The 17,295-nt window shown below is 41.8% G+C and overlaps 1 protein-coding gene across 1 annotated transcript; it reads left to right on the top strand.

Annotated features, from left to right (window-relative positions):
• Positions 1 to 1,752: 1,752 nt before the first annotated feature.
• Positions 1,753 to 16,931, top strand: LOC138025423 (polycystin-1-like protein 2). The gene is made up of 12 exons (XM_068872641.1): positions 1,753 to 1,850; positions 3,249 to 3,879; positions 4,582 to 4,719; positions 5,264 to 5,389; positions 5,506 to 5,772; positions 6,434 to 6,685; positions 8,548 to 9,297; positions 10,737 to 10,973; positions 11,430 to 11,779; positions 12,681 to 13,578; positions 13,997 to 14,168; positions 14,790 to 16,931. Exons 1-12 carry the CDS (start codon positions 1,753 to 1,755, stop codon positions 16,601 to 16,603), a joined length of 5,733 nt encoding a protein of 1,910 aa, XP_068728742.1. The 3' UTR covers positions 16,604 to 16,931.
• Positions 16,932 to 17,295: the final 364 nt, after the last annotated feature.

Raw genomic sequence — 17,295 nt, 5'->3', positions numbered from 1 at the left:
GGGACAGAAGGGTACAGAGGGTGACCGGGCATACCGGAGATCTTCTTGAATAGTGAGCGATCACCTCTTCTAATACGCCATATATGTCAATTCGGTACGAAACATATTTGCGTTTAAAGCAGAGCTGTAGAAATTTCTGAACCGTCGTTGATTCAGGTATTGAGGAGGCATATACGGGTAGACCGTACGTTATTTTGGGTAGAAACAATTGATCTAAAAACGTAATCTACGTCTGGTTGTTGGTATCCCTCTTTACGTAAACATCTTATGACATAAAGACACTTGTTGGCCTCCCGCAGCTTAACCTTAATATGCTCGTTAAATCTATGATTACTTTGTAAAGTAACCCGTAACACTTTTAAACAAGAAACTTGCGTTATATTGTTCACAGAGTCTATATCATGAGCAACCTTCTTACAAAGTAGTAGTTCATTGCAATTTTTAGGATTACATGCCATGGCATTATCTTGGGTCCAACTGAAAAACTGATTGACAACCTCTTGAGAAAGATCCATTTCATTTTTACATACTTGACTAGCAAGGTGGTGTCGTCAGCATATTTAACTATGCTGGTAAGGTCATTATCCCTGATGGCCAAATCGTTGACAAACAAATTAAAAAGATGGGGCCCACTGACACTACCCTGGGTTGTTCTTTGTTCACATTTGCCATTTGTAGATAACACCCTTGAATATCAGTCTTTGTTTCCTATCCATTAGAAAGCTTAGAATCAAGGCGTCTGTACAGCTGTAGCTCTCACTAATACGCATATTGTGTGACAGTCAGATTTTCTTCAAAGACTTTCTTACTGTAATGATGGTATACAGTTCTTTCAAAACAGCGTGCTATAACTGGAGTCACGTTAATTCCCCGAAAATCCGAATATTGAACAGGAGTGTCTACCTTTGGGAGGGGATTGATGTTAGCTTCTTTCCAAGCTGTCGGCCATGTGTAAGAGGACAGAGACTTGTTCCACAAAGCAGTCACCACAGGAGCGAGACTTGTACAATTGTCCCTCCAAACCCAAAACGGCAACCCATCGGGGCCAGTAGCGGTTTTTTTAAATCTTGGATAATGCCACCATCACATCAAATTCCTGGAGCTCTGGGGGTGGGTGTGCCTCGGGGTTTACCCTGAGAGGCACTGGTTTAACGTAGTTCTCATCATTGCACAAATCCCCAAAATAATCATTGAGACCAGCAAGAAATTCCTTTTCTAAATATGGCTGAGGTTGCTCTTTCCTTAGGGTGATTTTATGCACTCTACTCCACCAGTGCAAACTCCCCTGTGCTCCATTCCTACCCCAGTTTTTTCGATTTTCACCAATCAACTTGTAGACCTTCGATGCAAGTCCTCCACTTTGAGAACGTGGCCCTTATCAGCAGCTCTTTTCTTCTTCCTTAACAAATATTTAACTAGTGGAGTAATCCACGGAGGGTCACGGGAAGACATCACAACTCTCCTCACAGGGAAACACTTATCCATAAGATTGTGCAGTTCCTTATTTAATATGCTAGTTGCTATTTCAACATCCGGAGCATTAATCACAGGTGTCCAAACAAAATCTTCTAACTCTGAAGTAAATTTATCTTGTGATGCTCTCTAAAATCCCTAAAACAGCATTTAGATCGGATTGGTTTAATTTTGTTCCCCGGAGGAAGTATCACGCCCCAGTGGTCAGTCATTATCAGCGCTTGAAAGCGTAAAGGGTCGTTGAACAGCTCAGGGTGGTTTGTGAGGCAGTTATCCAAGATGGTAGTCCCTCTAGTGGCGAAATTCACCATGGGCACAAGGCCAGATGAAGTGGAAAGACAGTCCAGATCTAATCGGTTTCAGATCACCTCCACAAAGTACTACCCCATTTGTACTACCACATTGATACGTGTGGACGCTCGTATCCGTATATTTTTGTATACGCTGACGTCACAGTATCAGAACCAGTCTTTTTCCGCGAGACATTTTCCAAAATAGGGGTCATTGAAGAGATCTAAAATGTCAGAATATTTGGTTTGGCACGACTCCCAATCGATATTTTCCATAGTCTTTGCTGTTTTGTAATCCATGTCACTTTAAGAAGCAGCAATACTTCATCGTCCGTCCAAACAAATGAGTTGTCTTCGGTTTTTTTTCTGTTTTTCTCTTAATTGAGACATTTTTTATGGTGTTTTTTAACAGGAATTTTTTTCGCTCTTCAAGTTCACACGTGTTGAAACCTCAAGTAAACAAACAAGAAAGCCGCGAATTTGGCGCCAAAATTATCGCAGGCTCAGCTTTCTTTGTAATGCGCGTGCTCTGTTGACTAATCCTTTGAGATGTCCCGATACGAATCGGATACGTGTGGACGGTCGTATACGATTCGTATACGCTATGTGTGGACGCAGATATTTTTGTATCCGCATAAAAAAAATTTCGGATACAAAAATCTCCGGATACGTGTGGACGGGGCATGAGTCACGCACGAAAAGCTTCAGTTAAACGCTTGGACCACCCACCTCCCATGCCCACTCCTGTGAAAAAAGTCATGGTTAGCACTCAACCTCGTTACCAGGGTCTCCATTGTCACTGTCGACAAGAGACCCTGGGAACGACGTTGGGTTAGCTTTTTGACTTCCCCGGACAACGTCACAGATGAAAACAAGTGAAGTCAAGTTTTTTCGAAGTAAGCGGTTTCAAGTAACGTAACAAGATATGGCAGCAACGTTAATGTTCCAACTAGGAATGAAACTCTGAGCGTTTACCATTTGTCAACAAAAACCGAAAATTCCGGTTGGAAACTCAAATGGTACAGCTCATTCCACCGGAAAGTTTCTGGAAAAGATGGAAATCCTCAGAGGTATTTCTCTTTTCCCGTTCCAACCGAAATGTCCGGAAAAATCCTGTACCATTTGAAAACTCCCACTCGACCCGGTGCACTTCGCCCTCTTTTCCCACCATTCGACGCTGCAGATGGAGCCGTCATTTTGATTTGTTATTGTTTTCTTCTAGCCGCGAGAGTCTCGGGCTTGGCGAAACGCCACACCGGGAAAATCCTGTACCATTACGAGCATTCCATGCCGACCGGATTTTCCGTGCAAATGGTAAACGCCCTCTGTTTTAACGTTTAAATTCTCTTGGTTTGAAATTGTTTCGCTTAAAAGTGGCGGGTTATCTCTAGAGAGAAATCCTTGCGTATGGCCCCTGTTCACGTGATCGAGCGGCAGGTACCATTCCTCGAGTGATTGTCAGATAGTTTATTTTGTGAATTTTAGGTGTGCAGCAAACTGCCAACACAAGGTCAGCACGAGACGAAAATTGCTCTTCAGGAAGCAATGTGCAGGAATATCGTGTTCGTTTCTTACTTCTTATCACTGGTCTCTTTACATTGCCGTTAACAACGGTTCTAACCAATTCTGGAGCAAGGTCGATCATCTCTCTGAGATAGCATTAACATCATTGGACGGACCGAATCTTGCGATTAGGGGTGACAAGAAAGCTGAAATGAATCACAGCGCTCTAACAGGCAACAGAACATACAAAATTGTACTGGTTGCACGTTTGGATGAAGAAAATTACCTAGTGGATAGTCTGGTTTTCCACACAAATCTGCCACCATCCAAGAAAGGCAAGGATTCTGGTTGTACTGTAGATCCCAAGCAAGGAGAAGCCGTACTCACTGAGTTTGTGATCAAATGCGTTAACTGGACGGACATGGATCGGCCTCTTAGATATCAGTTTTCGTACCAAACGAAGTTTGGTGTTGTGGTGTTTCACACCGGTTTGCAGTCAAACCTTACCACAGATTTGCCCCCAGGAAGCCAGACGAACAACTATTCTCTTGTTGTTCAGCTGGAAGTCATTGACTTGTTAGGAGATTTATCGGTAGAGTTGGTCAATGTACAGGTACGATATAAAGCTATAGGCGTTATAACATTTTCAGCCGTCTTTATGTTTGGTGCCGATATTGGAAGCGTAGCTGAAAGTACCAACAATAAATGGTGATAAAATAAGCGTGTGGATTACTCTGGGGCTTTGTGCTCATATTGAAAAGCGACGATTAAAGTTCATTCAACTAAAGTGTTCCACCAAACGTCTCATCGAAAGTTCGCACCACATTCTGTCGATCGAACGAAAGTTGTTACCTCTGTTTTAATCCAGTTTTAGGGGCTAAACGCTCCCAATATTTTGTGCTGGCAAAGGAAATGCTGGCCAACAAAGCTGCATGGGACTCTTAATCATTTGAGATTTTTGTAAGTGTGTCGTGCGCGTGTCGAATCGCTCCTCACAAAACGACCACGAGGAAATGAAATTGGTGCAATATTTTGCGATCTGATTACGGCCTGCACTTTTTTGAGCTATCTTCAAGCATAAATTTTGTGACCGTTTCTTTTGACATGTGTAGTGTGACAACATGATCTTTTGAGACCGCCAAATTTTGGGAGAAAATTACATCGTTTGTTGATGTTTAGAGGGCAGAAAGTACGTACCAATTTAAGGATCCAGTGAAGGGTAGGGGGGGGCGGAGGGGGGGCGGACCTTTTACTCTACATGGCATTGTTCGTCTTCACACGTATCTGAGTTCACGTTCTTCACCTCGTCTTCTAGGTAACACCACCTAAGTCCGCGGAAATCACGGCAGACTCTCAGAACAAGCTGGAAGATCTCTTTGCCTCTGGAAACTCCGAAAAGGCCATGCAACTGGCGTTTGCTATGCTTTCTATGGCTGATAGCCAGTCGGGCTCGGTTAGTAATAAATGCAAAGAAGGTTATAAATAAAAAACTATATAAAAGTTTAGAAGAAAGACAGCTTCACAGCGTAGCGACTTCAAGTTTCATGTTTGGACGATCATCAGGCGACAGATCTTACATTTGCGTTCCTACTTATTTAAAGACCATTCTAATACTCTAGGGGACCATTCTAATACTCTAATACAGCTAGGGCACATCCGCAGTAGGGACCGGCTCGCTTTAATTTCCATAATTGCTTGTGGGTCATTATTACCGTCGAGCCAATCAAACTTTACCTGAGCTGCACAGAGAGAAGTTTTCACGTGCCCGTGTTTTTCTAACTCCTTGATGTATCTGAAGATGAATGCGATTGAAGCAGATGAAATAACTCGACCTCATCGATAGAATTTATAAAGAAATTGGGCCGACCTTTTCAAAATATTTCTGCATGACCAAATGGGCATGCGCGTTCAATTAGCATGCGCACCGAAGTAACTTATGTTAAACATAAACGGAGTTAGAGAACAACAGCATAAGGGGGTAATAACTTTTTTTCCAGTTAAAGAACTCGCTTCTTGGCAAAATGGCAAATGTGGAAGTTGCCAGTATGCAACAGGCGACATTGGTTGTAGGAGTCATCGCTATGGCGACAGATAACGAAGATGGAATATCGGATGATTCTCAGGTACATAAAACGCAACATGGCTGTCTAAAACGCAATTTAATCAGTTAAAGGTGCAAAGATCTGATGCAAAGCAAATGCAAATGTTATAAAACTGACAAGTTTCTTTTGGTTGTCAGGAAAAAGCTCTGGGAATGTTGGAGAACGCCGCTGATTTCATCGCGTCTGAAATGGCTAGTGGGTCGGTGGATTCGGATCTGGTGCAGAGTATTGGTACCAGTCTTTTTAGTGGAATCGGGAACGTGCTAAATGCGGCTTCCAGTAAGGCTGGACCCGAGATGGAAGAGACGAATGACGAAAATGAAGTTGGAAAAGGGGACGAAGATAAAGGGAAAGAAAAGGTTAGTATGGAATCGCGTGTTAAAGTAAATGAATTGAAGGAAACTGTGCCAGCCCCAGATGTGGATGGTGATAATCCGCTGGGATGGTGATTTGTTCAGTGAATGGCGTTATTTTCTTCAGAATTAGGTCACCATCCTTGCACTGTAACTTGCGCAGTTGCTTGTAATATTCGGATTATCAACTATCTGGATGGCGCTGTCCTGATTTTTTAATGACCAAGACCAATAAAATAGGAACGGACGAGAGAGAAGACTTGCAAAAATGTGCTGCTTGTTAAGAGATATATATCTGTAAATTGTGTGGGTTATGCCCAACTGGGGAACGAAATGTTGTTTTGACCCTTCTTCATTCGAAACCAGATGTGATGAATGGGAAATGGAAGCATTAATTTTGGCCTTTCGAGTAAACTTTAGAGAACGTTGCTGGTAAAGTTTGGCGAACTTAAAATAATTAGGAGTTGCTTGTGCATTCCTTCTGTCATTTATTCATTCCAGCATTCTTAACATTTCCCGTTACGTCCGGTACCTTTTTCTCGTTTCATTTGTCGTTTTTCGGAGCTATACTTGTTGGATTTTCAGTTCACATTTTCCAGCGCGCACGCACTATTATTTCACTGCTTTCCTTTAAAGCTTAATTCTGAACGCTAAATGAGGCTTTGGCCCTTTGTAGCTATAGGTTGTAACTCATAATCAACACTTTTTACAGAGCAAACAAAGAGCACAAAATGCTGTAAATTTGGTTTCCAAAGTGGGCGACAGCTTACTGGGCACCAAAGAAGTCGGCGAAAAGCCCACTGTCTTCAAGACAAAGTCTCTGGATGTTTTGTTAGATCGACAACGGAGCTCAGATATGGGAGGCAAAAAACTCGGAGATGGTCCTAGCGGGGTAGCATTACCCTCAGGTAGCTCCCTGTTTGCAGGTCAAGGAGATGGACCACCTGAAGATGTCGATTCGCAGGCAAGTAATGAAAACTACTGTAAGATTCCAGGCGAAAGAAAGAGTGAAATTGTGACCTAAAGAGTTCATTATAAACCTTGACAACATGCTAAAACTTAAAAAGATATCAAAGGTTTGAATGCAGAGAACATTGTTGTTTTGTAAAAGAGCCACACATGGCCCCTCCAAGATATCAGTATCGTATTTTTTCATTAGGAGGTTTCCGCTAATTCTCTTACGTCACTTAATATGCCTCAACGCAATTTTCTAGTTCTCCCTGTTTCCGCTCTCTGTTTACGGTACTCTCGAATTCGTAAAGCGTCACCTCGAGTAGCGCAATGTTTGCGCGTCGAGGACAGGAAACTTAGCTGTCGATTCGCAGGCAAGTAACGAGCTTCAAAGCTACAACTGAGATTAATAAATTAAAAGACATCAAGATACTGGTTTCATGCAGAAAAGTTCGATAAGGAACCAGGGGTTTAAATGCGAATTTGGTTGCAGAGTATCATGACACTTATCATGAATAGGCCATTCTACGGTTGTTTGCTCAGTGACCTACCCTATGAATGGCTGTGAGGCTGCTGGTGACCAGGTATTGGTACAGACCTCACTTCTTTTATCATGTAAATTGTGTTATTTTAATTTTAATTACTCTACATTAACATTAGAAAAGCACAAGGCAAGGTCACCGGCAGCCTCGCTTCCATTCTTAGGCCAGGTGACTAGTAGCTACAACTGTAAAATGGTCTATCTTGTCTTCACAGCAGCGTGGTCTAGCGGTACGACGGTGACGTCACCGAAAACGTTACCTCAAAATGGAACTTTTGTACTATCATAAGAGTCTTTTGATTATCCATCTCGTTCAAGTCGTACAATGTGGGCGACCTATCCTAAAATTGGATTTATTCGAGGGGTTCGGAGTAAAATTAGAGAGTGAAAGGTTCTTATTTGTACGCTCACGTTCTCGTCAAAACATAAAATTTGAGATTTCAAGTAGTTGTTATGCAGAGTACCGCAAAATCATGTGCTAAAATGCGTTCGCGCACGTGCAGCAACGATGATTTTGTCCTCTTTTAACCAATGATATTATTGTTTTGTGGCTTTGTCGTTGCCACGGCGCCGTCGTATTCCGCATTAGGGAGCTTGCTAAACGACGATGGCGAAGGCTACGAGAACGTTGTCCAAAAATATTATTTCACGGTACTGTAATAATTTCGCGATTACTTCGTCCCAGGTGTGGATATTTGGTGAGAAAATTGGAAACGTTTTTGTCAGGTGCTCGCTTCCTTCCACAACATAACCTCAAATGTGGTCAATTCAAGGGGATGTCAGGACGAGAACAGCCAAGAAATACAAAAAGAACGGGCAGGCGTTCAAAACCATTGTTTCTGTTCACAAAACTAGTGTTTCATGGCGTTCTAGTAGCCGTCGTCGTCGTCCTCACGGAAGCTCCCCATAGCCCTGTGTAAACGGACGCAACAACCAGGTGATCTGGTGACGTAATATGGAGGACTGGGAAGAAAAATTTTAACGCAGTATCCCACAACCGCGCGCGGCCTTAGGTTTTGTTTCCAATTTGCCTGCAGTATTTCCATCGCCAAAACTCAACAGATCCTACCGTGTCTCCCACATTTCCTGTTACTGAATGAAAATTCAAGTGGAAACCACCGAGATCTAACCTCGCCCCTGCCATGTTGAATTCGGGGATAACATTCAAGGCCGCGCGCGCTTGTGGGATAGGGCGTTAAAATTTTTCTCCCCGGTCCTCCGAATTACGTCACCAGATCACCTGGAGGTCCCAACAATGTTGAGTCCGTCTGCACTCTTACAACCGAACTTCGATGTCCAAGAAAATATCTAGTTTTAATTTATTTTCCGAATAGATGCTGTCATTCAACAAGAATCCTTTCACATGGGACAAAAGCGCTGAAACAGTAAAGTCATCAGTGATCGACTTCAAACTAAAAGCAAGCGGAGGGAAGGCCATGAACATTTCAGGACTTCAAGAGCCAATTGAGCTCTTCATTCCGATTACTCCCAAAACAAACGAGCCACAGAAAAGCAACGATTCTGAACCGCATTTGTTCCTTAAACCAAGCGACGGTACATCCAATATTCGCTTCCATAGGTTTTCAGTTTCGTCCCCGGAGGTGCTTGTGTCGATAACAATTAAACCCGAACACGGAAAAACGGTGGACGTCTTTGTAAACTACAAAACCAAACCAACTCCACAGAGCCACGTCTTTAGCACAACCATCCCTAACCGGTCCCTTTGTACTGGTTCTACTGGAAATTCTTCAGCGAGCCAGAATTGTTCGTCGAATCCATACACCTTTACCTTCTCGAGCCTCGTGTCCAATAAAACCGGTTTTCATTTCCTTGGAATTCAATATATGAGAAAGAGTACTGAATCAGATCGAACAAGGCGATCCTGCAACCCATCAGGTCAGAGGAGGGGCAAAAGGTCCTGCATGGATGTGAAGGACGCTCCGACGACCCCTGCCCCAACACCTATCATTGTGGTACCCAAATACAATATGTCGACAGATGTAAATTATACTTTGAGCATTTCGGTGAGTGGTTGCTTGTACTGGTCAGAATCCAAAGAGAAGTGGACTGGTGAAGGCTGCCAGGTGAGAATTCTGTCTCTTGTTCAAAGCGAGAGTGACGTTTATTTTTAAGAAAGAGTTTTCATTTTTTCTTGCGAAATTTGTTTTCATTCACTTTAAACCCTTTCGCCCTGAGGGCTCTCCATTCACGAGTAAAATCGTTAGCATTGCATTGTGTAAAATGTTAAGGTTTCGCTCGCAGAGGGAAAGGGTTAAAATAAACTTATTCATCACATAACAACCGTTAGGAAGTAATCCGTATTGTAATATGACTAGCTCCGTGAGAGAGCAAAATGTTGTAGTCTATTTATTAGTACCAATTGCAGCCCAAAGGCTGGATTACAGGTACGGCGCAACATCCTAATTAACAATACTATATGCATAACGAAACGTTACAAAATCTTTAAACCTATTAGTATTAACAATAACCTTGTTTTGAAGCTGGTGCCTCAGATTGTATTTTGATTGATTATTAACTCCAACAGCCCCTCACATATGGGAAGCCATATGAACCAAATCCCGCGCTGTGATTGGCTACTCGAGCGGGCAAGATGGAGCTATCTTGCTCGCTCGGGATTTCTCGCTTGGTTTGCCAACTCAAAAATAATTTTTTGGTGTTTTATCCCACATAATAATAAATCCTTTATTGACCAAGATTGCTCGGTCAAGATGGCTAGATATTGGCCTCGTTCTTTTTTTGCTTGTTTATGGACACGCAAAAAACACAACGTGGTCAATTTCTAGCCACCTTGACCTCACGCTTGGTCAATAAACTATATATATGTTCTATCTTTCTTGGCTTCTGAGGATGCTTGTATTGATTCGCCTACCATTATTGTTTAGAAAATTTCATCAATATCTTCACAACAACCTCCATGTTTCATCCTCTAATACTGTTATATAAATATCTACATTTATATATATTTTTAATTTTTATATATATTTTGCTATCTATACCTTTTTTATTTTTCTGCAACCTATGTTAATATTTTTGTGGCCACTTTTCATTTTCATTTTACTCTCTTTTATTTTTTTCAAACGTGACAAGCTGTGATGACAACCTTCTTTTTCTCTGTCGCTTCCCGCCTCGACTAGCCAATGCTATTTGCGGGAATCGCCGTTTGTATTTTTTCTATGTATTAGTAGTAAATAAAGTTGAAATTGAAGTTGCCAGTTAGAAAGCTGAACGGAACGCGAAAATGACCTGTTCTCATTTCGAATTCACTTGATTTTAACATCTGAAATCTTCAAATGATATAATTTTCGCTTATGCCATTCAGGTATTTTTATGTTTCGAAAAAAGGGTTCCAACATTTCACTTACTTGACGGGGTTGCGAGCAGGCTACCTCGATGTATGTGTAGTCTTCTCTCCTCTTATAATTACCTGAGTTAAAATTGCTTTTTTCGTAGACTATCTTTCTTGAAACAACATTTAAAAGCTTGTTGTTTGAAATATCCACAGGTCGGACCAAAAACAACCTCGAAGCAGTTACAATGTCTGTGCACCCATCTGTCGGCGTTTGGAGGTGATTTTTTCGTGGCTCCGAATCCCATCGATTTTGACAAAGTGTTTGCAGCGTTTGGCAACCTCGCCGAGTCTGGGAACTTTGTAGTGTTGTCTACAGTGTGTGTCATCCTGGGTTTGTATCTCATAGCTCTAGTATTTGCTAGAAGAGAAGACAAGCAAGACGAACTTAGGGTAGGTATGCAAGAGAAACAATTGCCAGCGAGTTCTTAGAAAAGAGTTAAAAGAATACTTGTGGCGCACATTTACTGGAATCAAGTATAATAAGTGTTACTGAATAACGAAAACGAAAACAAAACAAAGCGTTCACACAAATTACTTTTGTAAATTTGCTGTCATCGTCCGAATCAATATTTCAGTTCAAAATAAAATGTTTTGGTTAGTAAAAAGAGAACAAAAACTCGATAGAAATCTCAAATACTTCAGCAACTACGTAATTTTGAAATACTCATAATTTGTGGTATTTGCCGAATTCTGGTAGTTGTCTTACGATGTTATGTAATAGATGCATGATGTCCTCTAATGCGCCTCCGAAGCCAAATTATTCCCGTAATACCAGCAAGCAGCTTATTTCAGTTATGTGTTCATTTACCCATGAGAATCTTTTTCACATCACTTCATACGTTTTAGGTTGTAGCAAACGTTAACCTCAATGAAAACGAAGGAGAAAACAAGTATCACATATCGATTCAATCGGGAATGTGGCGTGGCAATGGCACGTCAGCCAACGTAGGATTGGCCATTTATGGCAGCGAGGGTAGCACTGGTGACATTTCTTTAACGGATCCTCAATTGGAGAAGCTGTTTTTCGCCCGAGGAAGCATCAACAATTTTACACTTTGCGTACAAGAATCCCTGGGATCAGTGGAGAGGATACGTATCTGGCACGACAACAGTGGCAGAAGTCCTTCCTGGTTTCTTATGCAAGTACTTATCGTGGATCTCGCTTCTGAAGAGAAGACCCATTTTGTGGCAAATAGGTAACTTATGTGAGATTTTAAGCTCAAGACTTTCTTATAAACGTTTTCCTGTACTTCGACAGGAGCGAAAAAATGTAACCCCTCTCTTTTTTGATTCGTGTCCATTTTATCTTGGTTTGTTCATTTGAGCATTTGTGACGTTAACAGACACCTTAATTGTGGGTTGGTTGGATGAGAGCCACACTGAGATGAAAGTTATCAGAGAAATTACGCCCTATAATGTCTTTAATGATGAAATGATATATGAAATGGATCACATATTTAACTGCGGATATGAAATCAAGTGAAGCTATGATCCTCGCAGTTATGGACGCAATTTTTGCAATTGCGTAGAGAGGCCTGAAAAATTCATGACTTCAACGGGGTTTGAACCCGTGACCTCGTGATACCGGTGCGATGCTCTAACCAACTGAACTATGAAGCCACTAACGTTGGGAGCTGGTCATTTGTGGGTTCCAATGTTCCCGTGAGGAATGAATCAATGATGAAATGATATATGAAATGGATCAGATATGAACTGCGGATATGAAATCAAGAGTTAGAGCGTCGCACCGGTATCGCGAGGTCACAGGTTCAAACCCCGTTGAAGTCCTGAATTTTTCAGGCTTCTTTACGCAATTGCAAAAATTGCGTCCATAACTGTGATGATCATAGCTTCACTTGATATAATGTCTTCGTTTGTGAAGCACAGTAAACACCATCAATGGAAATTCCGATTGACATTTTCCATTCAATAATTTTAAGTCTCCTTGCAATGTGTAGTAAACTTTGCGCAATATTCGGATATAATGAAATCAATTGTCATTTCTCTTGCACAGAACATTCCCCCCAGCTGTAACCCCAGATAATCCCGGGCCTCTAAGTATATCTAACTGAGTATACCTGTTTTCGATTTCTGCAGGTGGATAGCAGTAGAGAAGGAAGACGGAAAGTTAGAACTGGATCTGCAAGCCGCTGGCAAGAAACAATTGTCAGAATTCAGGAATTTATTTTACTCCAGAACCGCAACAAATCTTGGAGAGAAACATCTCTGGCTCTCCGTTTTTACACGACCCCCGCATAACCCGTTCACGCGTGCGCAGCGTTTGGCTTGCTGTGTTTCAATCTTATTTGCTGCCATGATAACCAATGCCATGTTCTACAATTTTGGTACACCGCCCGGCGATGCCATGCAAATAGGTCCCTTGAAAGTCAGCCTGACGCAGATCAAAATCGGAATCCAAAGCAGTATCGTCGCCATTCCTGTTAACGTTTTGGTCGTTTCTATCTTTAGAAATGTGAAACCGAGCGAAACGGGAGATGAAGAGACGAAACCCAAAGGATGCTTGCCACACTGGTTTTTATTCGTCGCCTGGTTTATATGCACCATGGCAACTTTGACTTCGGCCGCATTCATTGTGTTCTACAGTCTTATGTGGGGCGCAGAAACCTCCAATGAATGGCTTGTCTCTGTAATGGTGTCCTTCTTCCAAGACGTGATCGTCATGCAGCCTATCAAAGTCCTCATCGTGGCATCTATCTTGTCCGTGTTGATCAAAAAGCCACCCGAACAGGAGAAAGTAATCGGAGACTCAGTATCCGGAGGTCAAGGAGGCGACGTGGTTCCTCCGAATCAGATAGAGCGGGAGAAAGCCCGCAAGTTCCGAAGCAGTCTTGTACAGATTGGCCGAAAAGTGCTGGAGTTTGTGCTGTTTGGGATATTTATTCTACTGATGATGGTGATCTGCTATAGCAACAGAGGCGTTGAGCGATTCATGGTCACGCAGTCTATGGAGGACATGTTCCAGTCGTTTGCGAGGGTAAGTTTTCCACCTCTGCAATCTGTGAAGCGTTTTCTCGAAAATTAAGATATTTGACGACCAAACTCACGTGGGTGGTTTTAGCAATGGGTATACGTGTATTCTGTAGCATACACCTTCATTATTATTTCCACTAGCCAGAGCAATCATAAAAATGCTATGCAAGCTTTGCATAGAAATGTAGGCTCTATAGACGACCCCAAAGGTCCCATTTAAGTGCACTAGCTTTTACTATTTTGGGGAGCAGTGGGGAGAGTACTGTCTTCTTTTTTAGCACAATCTACGTCCAGTGCGACCTATTTAAACCATGCCTGCTACATTGAGACCTCCGGAAAAGTAAATAACAGTCTTCTTAACTTGAATATCGCTTGTTAAGCTCTTTTGTTCAAAAGAAATCTTTTTCCTTCTCAATGTTTAGGTCCATAATATTCCCACGTTTTGGAAATGGTCAAAGAATACGTTTCTACCCAGAGTATACGATGTAGACTGGTACAATGGCCGACCCTTTGAGTACGAAGAAGGCTTCCTCAGCAATCGTGTGGCTTTCTTAGTGGGCATGCCAAGGATGAGACAATTGAGAGTTAAACCAGGTGGGTGGAAAAACAAAGTTCAATCACTCCACAAAATGGTTTATTTTCAAAGAGGGATGATAGGCTGATGATAGATCCAGTTTCCTCAGAATCACCTGTTCTATCATGTTCTCCACATACGGAACCAGTTAAGGAATGACTTCGTGGCAATCAATTTGGGTCGGGACGTTTCATGAGTTCATAATAAACTGGTAAAGGATGTTAACATGAAGACTATATGCATGACAGATAGTGCAAACTGAAATTGCAAGTTATTTATCGATCAAGGAAAAGTTTCCGAAAAATTTTTGCCCTTTAGTTTTGACCAAGATTTTTCTTTTCCTTTAGCCTTTAAATTTCTTTGCTTAACCATTTTCAACGGGCAAAAATAAAAACTTCCGAATTTGCTTCAACTCTGGTTAAAGCTAATCGACGTTCGAGCGATTAGACCATGCGTATGTGGACACGAACACGAATTAGGTATCACGGTTCCTCCTGCATTACCATGTCGACACCTGAAGCCTGCCGCCCCAAAAAACAACCAGTGCAAAAAAGGTGGTAGGGGTATGCCATCCCCTTCAGCGATCCCTGTAACCTCAATCGTTTTTTTATTCATGTCCTAAACTTATTTTGAATCAACAGAATGGAACTGTCCAATAATGGCCAGCGAGCCTAAATTGGCGAGATTGTTTCCAAGATGCCTTCCGTTCTACATTACAGAGGTAGAAAACGTGTCTCCATACAACAGACCGAGATGGGTTCCTGTTCAAAATGCGACCATCTTCTACAACGATTTCGAACTCGAAAAGGAGTGTCCTCGGCCTTGGAGATATCGTACAGCAGAGGACCTTAAACTTAGACCCTTCGGGGGTGTAATGGCTGTGTTTGTTGGTGGAGGTTACATCGCTGATTTGGGATACAATGCCCGCTCGGCAAGGAGAGTAATAGAAGTGTTAGAGGACGACGAGTGGATTGACAATCAAACTGTTGCTGTTTTCGTCGAATTTACAATTTTTGAGCCATCTAGCTCTCTATTCTCTGCAGTGAAACTTTTGTTTGAGCGAACTCCAACAGGTGGATCACTGGCGACTGTCGCTATCAAGACGCTCTCGCTATATGCCTCACCGGATCCAAATTCTCGATCCCTCTTCCAAATATGCCAGCTAGTATTGATGATCATGATTATTGTGTTTATATTCGCCGAGATTGGCAAGCTTCGCCGTGAAAAATGTTCATACTTTAAAGAACTCTGGAACTGGCTGGAGCTCCTTCAGATCTCAAGTACTATATGCGCATTGGTTTTCTTTTTTCTGAAGGAGTCAAAAACGAGCCAGTTTGTCAAAAAACTCCAGGAAAATCCCTTCAAGACAACAAGCATCGACTATATCGAGTTTATGTCCGACTTGGAATCATACTTGCTCTCGTTTGTTCTTTTTATAATCACAATCAAATTTCTGCGTTTGATAAAATTTAACCGCCATGTTTGCCAAGTAATTGGGACGTTACAAAGAGCGGCAACGAAAGTCTTATCTTTCATGATGGTGTTTGTGATAATTGTCTTAGCTTACACCCAAGTTGGCTTCCTAGTGTTTTCAACGGATGTTAATGCTTACAGCTCGTTTTACAGTTCGCTGCGAGCCTTGTTGCTTTTGCTATTTGGAGGCGCGATGCATTTCGAAGAATTACAGTCAACGAGCAGGTACATCACACCGATATTCTTATTCAGCTATCTTTTGACTATTTTCATGGTTCTCCTAAACATGTTTCTTGCTATCTTAAATGACTGTTACAATGAAGTCAAGAACGTGGATCCAGGAGAAGCTTTCGCTGATGCCGAACTTGGAGCATTTCTTGTGGACTACTCAAAACAGAAGGTCAAGGACTATAAGGACGAAGCCTGGACACTTGTAGAGAGCATAATTGACAGCTTTGAAAGGCTGTTACGGAAAGACAAACCACGAAAGACAGAGGATGATTTCGAATCTCTAAGCGAACAAGCCAAACTGGCCTCTTGCGATAGTATGAATGACATCGATAGTGAAGACGACTGTGGTGACAAACGCACAGACGCTTTGTTCAAGTTTAAGTCTTTAAGCAATGCCGACAAATTTGAAAGCGTGTCTTTGAATGATCTGAAAGAAAGCATAGTGCAGATTGGTCGGGAGATACGCCAATCTTTGACGTCTTTAAAATCTCCCTCCAGCAGGAAATCAAGTTACCACACTCCAACCCCTTATGACTTCAAGAGAGCCTTAGAGCGTCTTGAAGAGGACGATGGCAGTTTTACACTTGATCAGCATTCTTCTTACTTTTCTGCCTTTGGAAGTTATCTTGAAGACATTTGGCAAAAAGATCCCCGAAAATTTCGAGATGGCACACAAAAGAGTCGCCACAAATCAGGGGAAATGAGGGACAGGAATGTATGCGAGAACAAGCAATTGCTGGAGGAAAGATGAAAGCAGATTTCAATAGGAATCATCGAGAGCAGCATATTTTCACGTAGTCAGACCCTCGATACTTTGATGGCAGAATTTGGCTTTCATAGTTAATCGAAACATTACAAAAACGGAATAATTATGTTAAAATTTGTACTTATTCAGTCATAGGAAGAAAAATCTTTTCATAAGGGAATTTAGTTAAAGATTTAGTTAAGACTAAAGCAACAGTCTGCATCTTACACTTTGGTGTATGGTGCATATATATGCTTATACTGTCTATGTATGAAATTCGGACATGACTTTTACAATTTCGTCATGCCGTCGCTATCACTTAAATAAACAGTTGCAAAAAATCCTGGAGAACGCGACTCGAATCCATGGCCCCGTTGGGTAGCAAAACACAATCAGTTAACTCCTTTGAGTCACATTCTAGCCCTAAATTTTCAGTCTTCTTTGCAAATGTTTCACCTTATTTCGATGACCAATTTGACTTTAAATGGGCTCTGTCACGTTATGTTAGGGTGTATGGGGAAAATCTTTAGTTTATCACGAGTTTAAAATTCGAAAATGGTCGAAAATGGTAGTGTGGAATTCCTTTACTGATAAAATTATCGTTACATCACAATTAATTAAGATGATTTTGAATGAAAACGGCCTTTATATATCCAAGCGAATGACTTGAAAAATGTCGCGGGCCGACTTTGTTCAAG

Source organism: Montipora capricornis, chromosome 12, assembly GCF_036669925.1.
Source record: "Montipora capricornis isolate CH-2021 chromosome 12, ASM3666992v2, whole genome shotgun sequence".
In the NCBI taxonomy this organism is placed as follows: domain Eukaryota; kingdom Metazoa; phylum Cnidaria; class Anthozoa; order Scleractinia; family Acroporidae; genus Montipora; species Montipora capricornis.
Note: the sequence above shows the minus strand (reverse complement) of the source record. Positions and strands in the feature narration are given on the sequence as shown.

Bases quoted from the DNA above. Each gene is read 5' to 3' on its own strand.
- LOC138025423 (XM_068872641.1), top strand. From the start codon at position 1,753: ATGGTAGTCCCTCTAGTGGCGAAATTCACCATGGGCACAAGGCCAGAT. The intron at 1,851-3,248 runs GTACTACCCCAT...TGTGAATTTTAG, and splicing joins TTTCAGATCACCTCCACAAA to GTGTGCAGCAAACTGCCAAC. The intron at 3,880-4,581 runs GTACGATATAAA...CTCGTCTTCTAG, and splicing joins TAGAGTTGGTCAATGTACAG to GTAACACCACCTAAGTCCGC.